Here is a 7,687-nt window from a genome sequence, read left to right as displayed (position 1 = left end):
GATAGAACTGAAAGTGATGTGAGGTACGATCGCGGGAAACTTCCATTCAATAAGTTATTTGAAGAGAACGCGTTCGTTGTACCCAGGAAACGGGCCCACCATGACAGGTGAGCTGATTATTTTTAAATCCAAACAGAAGCAGTGCCACGGCTGAGCAGACGAGCCGCCCAAACCGTTCTGATGCCGATTCGAAGACTATCGTATTTGTCGAACTAAAAAAGGAATGGCGAGCGGCGCGGCCGCCGGGAGGGGACAGGGAGGAGGGGGGGGATACTCCTGGATCTCTGAGAGGGAACGAAAACTCGGAGTCAGGGTGGGACTGCCGAGCGGAACAGTCTCTCCTTCGTCGATCGTCCAACACACATCACAATGGTAAGTGTTAGACACAGTGACCAGTGAACATACAAGTGATCGGAAAGTGAAATGTGCTCAAGTGGTGGTCTTGCTGAAGATACTCGCGCTGCTCGCAACGAAGTCACCGGCTTTTCGAATAAACAAACAGCAAATAATAACATCGCGAAAAACCAACATGAACTGAACGTGGTTAAAAATTAAACTAAATATTCAGTAAAACCAAATTCAAATCACGGACAAACTGAGGCTTAGCAAAATTATTTCACTGCTAAAATAACAATATTTTATTAGGTTAAAATAAAACTTAACAATTCAAAAGGAATAATAATTCGCATTTTGAACAACGCCAAACTTTTAATATTACTCAACTTTCCGGTGAACTCGGGTCCTTAATGCCACTCAAGCAGAAACACGATGAGACAATACTTGTAATTACTGAGAATGAAGAAGATTATCTTTAAGTTTTAAAATGTCTTTATGTAATGAAGTTGTAGATAACGGTCAATTTTATACACCCGATATTGATAATATTGAATTGAGAGCGGCAAGTCGATTAATCGTAAATAAAAAACATGAAAACTCTTGAACTCGTAGAAATTGGAACACGCGCGCATCTATAAATAACATGAGGTAACTGAATAGTGGAGATGAGGCGGGCGTAAGGAGATGCCGGCAGCGTGCTAAATATAGAGGCGGCACTGCGCCACGCCTAAACGGGAGCCAGCCGCGAAAACATGCTCGCCTTATTAGCAATCATCAATCACAATCACCAGGCACTTATCGAAATAAACTTAAATGTCAAAATAATCTGAAAAGATAACTGAACCCCGAACAACAAAACAAATATTTTGAGCAAGAACGGCGAAATTTATTTAAATTACAATATGCAACTTAAGCACGATCACAAAACATTCCACAAAGGACCCAAAACTAGGTTAAATTAATGACACATTTCAAAATAGTTATACCTAAACTTGATGGGTAGTTAGCTCATAGTGAAATAATTTTACAGGCGGATAAAGATAAGAAGGTAAAGAAGAAGAAGGTAAAGGAAGACGCGCCCGCAGAGGAGGCGCCGGCAGCAGCCGCGCCCGCCGCCACCGGTGGCAGCGACAGGCAGTCGTCCCGCGGAAGCCGCAAGGCCAAGCGTACCGGCTCCAATGTCTTCTCCATGTTCTCACAGAAGCAGGTCGCTGAGTTCAAGGAGGTAAGTCTCGCCAGAAAATCATTCTCCTTATCGGCCAAGTTGATATCCTTATCGGCCTGACTGTGGCAAAACTGAATTCTCTTAAAGATACTACGGAGAAAACTTATCTTAACGTAATCATCATACCACGAAACGGAACCAATTCGCTTTACGTCAGTTTACTAGAAGTCGCGAATTGTGCCACAATTGTGTTTAGCTCGTGCTCGTCCGCCTGTTTTGTAAACATGCTCAGCTATCTCATGTTTTCATTGTCTTTAATAATGCATACATTTTCAAAATTGTGTACTCCTGACATCATCCGTTTACAACTTAGAAAAAAAAACTACGAGGACGGATGTTCAGGATGTTAGAAATTGTTGTGCGAAGCCAATATTGTTACATTTGCTTTACTGTGTGTTCTCTGTCTCGCAGGCCTTCCAGCTAATGGACCACGACAAGGACGGCATCATCGGCAAGAACGACCTGCGCGCCACCTTCGACTCGCTCGGCAGGCTGGCGTCGGAGAAGGAGCTCGACGAGATGGTCGGTGAGGCTTCCGGCCCCATCAACTTCACCCAGCTCCTGACCCTTTTCGCGAACCGCATGTCCGGTGGTTCCGACGAGGACGACGTCGTCATCAACGCCTTCAAGACCTTCGACGATGAGGGCAAGATCGACTCTGAGAGGCTCAGGCACGCCCTCATGACCTGGGGCGACAAGTTCTCCGCCGACGAGGTCGACGAAGCGTACGACCAGATGGAGATTGACGACAAGGGCTTCATCGACACCACGAAGCTGATCTCCATGCTCACCGCCAGCGCCGAGGAGGAGGAGGGCGGCGAGGCCGCGTAAATATTCCATCACCATCGAAACTAAGGTGTTGAGACGCAGCGCGAAGCAGCACACCGCCCGGCCGCCGCACGGTTCATGCTCATCGGATTAAAGACCACGATGTGAACCGACTACAACATTTTTTATTTAATTTCTTTATGTAATTAATTTATTGTTTCCATTTTTTTAATTTATATATAATGAAAATATAGTTCTACTATTACCAAATTGTGTAGTACTGTCCCCGTACTATGTTAACTTAAACAACCGCTATGGAGCTATAATATAAGGAATACTATGTATTCATAATTATTCTGTTTCAAATAAAGAATCGATGAAGTCTGAACTAAATGACATGTGTCCATGAGGTCACACTTTTCCAAAAAATACATGAATTTTATCATTACACACAAGACACCTGACAACTCAGACGCAAACCCTGAAACTATATAATACTGGGTGCACTCGATACTTGCAGTGGTAATTCTCGTTCTTAAGCATTCGACGACACTTTGCCGTGTAAGCATCTATTATAATTGCTCTTAAGTCTTGACATAGTTGCCTACATATCAGTATTATCAGTTAAACAATCTCTGGGCAGTACTAGGCATTCATCACTCGCACCTCCGCATTACGCTAGCTGAACTCGAGGAACGCTAGCTATCTCACACTCTCACTTGACACTAAAAACATTACAATGCTTTTTAATAAGTAGGAAGGATTTACTGACCAACAGTAGGTATATAACGGGACATGAAAAAAATAGTTTTTGATTAAATAAACATCACTTACAATACAGTACAGTAACCGTTGCAATGGACTGCAGAGTGCAGGTTCGATTCCTGGCTGATTCTTTATTAAACCAAAATAAATATTCTGAGAATTGGGTACGGGTCCCAACTTAAGAATTTTTTTACCATCCCTTTTTATTAACCTGTAATTATTGGTGCATAGTAACTCAATATTCAGTTACTCAGTTCACTGCAACATTGACCCGCGCTCCTTCAGGCCTCGTATTTACGCCATCCAATATACATATGTTTACTCAGCCCTCGTGCCTGTACGTTGTGTCACTATAGCATAACTGAAATAATGATATTAGTTCCAGAAAATGGAAGTCCACTTATATAATTATAGTGACAAACACTGTATCTCCGAAAGCGTCTTCAGCTTTCAGCCGTTGTTGTTTTTGGCCACGTTGCGCGTTGGTGTTTATAACGAGTGGATTAATGAGTAGACACCGTGTTACCATGAGAAGGTGCTATAAGAGAGAAATAGTTTACATAACGCTAGGATACATCTGAATGGATGGCGGTAGTTTGCATCGCGTTCTCATGCTCCGTAGTACAGGGACAGGGAGAAGCACTCCAGTGTTTTAGCCAGTCGGAGTTAGGCATACCTCTCCGCTTCCCCAGGTAGGAGAAAGTCAATGAGGAAAAACAAATGTGTGGCATAGATCTGCAAACTCTGGGAAGTACCTGGTCAGTTGTAGACTCAGACTTCCTATTACTGAGGGGCCGCTGCCCGGCCGTCTATCTGTCCATCCGTTCATCACTAGACTGCATCTCATGTGTGGTATTACTTATTGCCGCAGCATTTTAATATATACAACAACTTAAGATCAAGAATAATCAAGATTAACTGTTTGTTGTTTTGGTAAACTCATTTTGTTGGACCTCTGTGTGCTCATTTGTGGGTAGCCCACAGATTTGTTTCTTAGCCTTTTTGTACGGAACCCTGAGAGTCGCGAGGGCGATTCCGATTTTACCCGGTTTATATTTGAGTATACAGCCGGATGGACGGCGTCGTCGTGGGCGACCTAGGAAGCGGTGGCGAGACAACCTTAACGCTTACCGCGCAGGCTGGTTCCATGCGGGCTAGAGAAAAAAAAAATTGAGTATAATATGCACCTTATGTGAAACTTGGCGGCGCGGCGGCGTTGAAACATCAAACATAATGTATGCATATAATACCACACAAAGTTTTACCAATTCATTTTATTTTTTGACTTAGTTTTACATGCTTAAAGTCAGCCATTTGGCTGTCCTAGGCTCCAAATATTGTTGCCCTAGGTGGATTTGATTTTGGCGGCGTATGTCCAGCAGTGGAATAATATTGGGCTGATGATATTGAGGCGGATTTGATAGTTATAAAATCCGCACATGTCACACCATAAAATACATGTATAAAAGTATTGTTTTTAGTATTTACTAGTATAATTTACGCTATTCATATAACCCTGATTTGTGTTTCAAAATGTTATCTCAGTGAATGGTAAAATTTCTAAACGTTTCATGATCAATCACCAATCGTTATCAAAGCGTAAACGTCAAAATCATATTGTTGTTGTCAGTTGTCAAAGTTTGGCGAGTTTGGCAGGTCGAGTGTTGACTATATACAACAATGACGGCAGAGACCAGCGAAAATAATATAACGAGAACATTCAAGTACTCGTTCCCGACATGCACCAACGAGGAGCTGCTCTTCAAGCTGGAGGTGCCCGTAGAGATCCCGCACCAGGGATCCACGCGCGAGCTCGTGCAGCGGGTCCTCAACATGTTTCACATTCCCGTTTACTTAGAGGAAGGTAAACATTGCCAGTGTTCTACGTTTTTCATGTTGTGACAAACCTTGTACAATACCTCTTCTGCTTCTAATGTTTTTTGCATAAATTAGTGGAACGAACACGTATTTATTGTATTATTCCATCATTTGTGCCTCCACAATTAAAACAAACATACTTGTTTGTTTCAAGTATAACACTCGTATCAGAGGTAACAATTAAGGTGATATTATACAAATCTTTATCATTTATTTCATTTTTTATACATTTGTAAAATATATATTTATGTTGTATTTTAAAATATTATCTTTTATAGAATTAAACGAAAAATTAGCAAAATTTGTATCGGAAGAAACTAAGAACTTTCACAATGATAGAGATATGAAACTACTCAACAAACTAAAGAACAGTGAAATTAATGTGGAAGGCATTGTCAAAGGCTGGGAAAAGTTGTTCAAGGAACATGTTATGGAGTTTGCTGAGCAGAAGGGCACCTCAGATGAGGAAGTATTTGCTGCAGCATACCACAAGCTGGTGCACAGCCCTGCACTGGAAACCATCCTACAAGTGGAAAACTCATATGCCAAAACTGTAATGAACACATTAAAGAACAGGGATGAGGATATTAAGAAGCTCACACAAAAGTAAGTATCTATTATTAATTAATAGAATTATTTTTTTTGTGGAGTAAGTACCAGTTAATAAGATTTGTAACAGGCAGACAGAGGAGATGGAGGAGAAGGTCCGGCTGTTGAACACATCGACAACAGAGCAAGAGATCAACGAGCTGGCGACACAGCAGTTCGAGCAGCAGGCGCTGGTGGCGGGCCGCTGGGGCTCGCAGCTGGACGCGCTCCGCCAGACGCAGCGCGCGCAACACCGCGCCTGGCTCATGACCACACTCGAGGAGTACCAGAGCACCTCCGCGCTCAACACGCCCAGGTACATTCATCCACTCTTGTATTGTGCCCCTTGTCATCAAATATCAAGAAAGATCTTAAGATATATCATTTAGAAAATCAACTCAGTTGAGTTAGAATAGGTATAGGTTTGATGGCAATTGACAATGGAGGTGTTGTTACATTTTTGTAAGGTAAATAAAATTGTAATGCCTTCCGATCATTTGTCACATCAGTCATCCTGAAAATATAAAACTTTGTCAGTTAGTATATTGAAATACGAGCTTGCATATTTGTATGAACGTGTTTTGCATGCACGGCGCAGCAACTCTCCGCTGGCGACGTTCTCGGGTGTCGCGGCGGCGCCGGCGGCCGCGGCTTTGGGCGGCGAGCGCCTGGAGGAGAGCTTCACCATCCACCTGGGCAGCCAGCTGAAGCAGACGCACAACATCCGGCTCGTGGCCATGGACCTGCTGGAGCTGTGCACGCTGTCGGACGCGGACAGCGGCGTGGCGGCGTCGCGGCGCCTGCAGACGTCGCTGTCGCTGTACGGCGGCGAGCTGGCGGGCGCCGTGCTGCTGGCCGAGGCGCCGCCCGCGCGCCCCGCGCCGCCCACCACGCTGCTGCTGCGCGCCGCCGCCGCCAGCACCGAGCACCACTTCCCCGACGCCGAGCGCCAGCTGCGCGACATCGCCGAGCGCCTGCACGACCCGGTACTCGGACACGGCCCCTGCCTCCGAGCGAACTAATATTTGTGGGACCGCTAGGGTAACAGCATAACGTACACAGGTGGAGCGGCGCAACACGCAGCGGCTGAAGGAGCAGTCCGAGGGCGGCAGCGTTGGCGCCGGCGGTAACGGCTCGCGCTGCCGCAACAAGCGCAGCTTACAGACCGGCGACATCTTTATCACCAAACACAGCAATCTCGCCGACGTGCACGTCATTTTTCACCTCATCGTGGACGACTCCGAACTGAGATCTGGTGCGTAAACACTTCTTATTTTGCTTTTCGATGTTATTCTGTTATAAATTGATTCTGTAGAAAAAGCGTTGTTCTATTAGCCACTATTGACATAACAAGTGAGTTGTATGAGTTTCAGGCGACATAACGTCCCGGCACCCCGCGATCCTCGGGCTCCGGAACATCCTGAAGGCGGCGTGCAGCAACGACATCACCAGCATCTCGATCCCGCTGCTGCTGCGCCACGAGATGAGCGAGGTAGGTTCAGCAGGATGCAGTAGGTGCAGTGGGTGCAGTGGGTGCAGTAGCTACAGCGAGTCCCCCCGCAGGAGATGACGGCGGCGTGGTGCGTGCGGCGCGCGGAGCTGGTGCTGAAGTGCGTGAAGGGCTTCGTGCTGGAGGCGGCGGGCTGGGGCGGCGCGGAGCTGCGCACGCTGCACTTCGCGCTGCCGCCGGGCGCCGCGCCCGCGCTGTTCGCCGCGCTGGCGCACCTGCTGCCCAACATCTTCCGCATCTCCAACCCCGTCAAGGTCAAGCAGCACGCCTGACCACATCAGCTTTAGTACCCGAGGAATTCCCTTATCTTTATGTCTATTAAATATTGTTCTAATACGTCGACACAGAAAGTACTATTACAATAATCCCCTAAAAGACTAGATAAATGTTTATTTCACGCTGTTTTCACGCGCGTTCGTAAATAATTATGAACACTTTAATAAAGTGCTGCATACACAGACACTTCGGCCTCATTTACGGAGACGCGGGGCATATCGCGGCGCGTCGAACGTTTTTTCTGTTTACGGTGGAGCGGCGCGTGAAGTGGCACGCATCATCGCACGCGTAAACACAAACGTATAGCAACATACGACGTTGTTTATAGAGAAGTGAGGCGG

At 45.8% G+C, this 7,687-nt stretch overlaps 2 protein-coding genes across 2 annotated transcripts; both read left to right on the top strand.

The window, feature by feature from the left end:
* Positions 1-273: 273 nt before the first annotated feature.
* Positions 274-2,722, top strand: LOC113498498 (myosin regulatory light chain 2). The gene is made up of 3 exons (XM_026878515.1): positions 274-372; positions 1,367-1,561; positions 1,973-2,722. Exons 1-3 carry the CDS (start codon positions 370-372, stop codon positions 2,390-2,392), a joined length of 618 nt encoding a protein of 205 aa, XP_026734316.1. The 5' UTR covers positions 274-369; the 3' UTR covers positions 2,393-2,722.
* Positions 2,723-4,229: 1,507 nt separating this feature from the next.
* LOC113498491 (protein C12orf4 homolog) lies at positions 4,230-7,412 on the top strand. The gene is made up of 7 exons (XM_026878504.1): positions 4,230-4,958; positions 5,251-5,578; positions 5,652-5,876; positions 6,159-6,546; positions 6,623-6,815; positions 6,934-7,052; positions 7,124-7,412. Exons 1-7 carry the CDS (start codon positions 4,775-4,777, stop codon positions 7,340-7,342), a joined length of 1,656 nt encoding a protein of 551 aa, XP_026734305.1. The 5' UTR covers positions 4,230-4,774; the 3' UTR covers positions 7,343-7,412.
* Positions 7,413-7,687: the final 275 nt, after the last annotated feature.

Source organism: Trichoplusia ni, chromosome 1 (assembly GCF_003590095.1).
Source record: "Trichoplusia ni isolate ovarian cell line Hi5 chromosome 1, tn1, whole genome shotgun sequence".
Taxonomy (NCBI): domain Eukaryota; kingdom Metazoa; phylum Arthropoda; class Insecta; order Lepidoptera; family Noctuidae; genus Trichoplusia; species Trichoplusia ni.
This window is presented reverse-complemented; position numbering and strand designations above follow the sequence as displayed.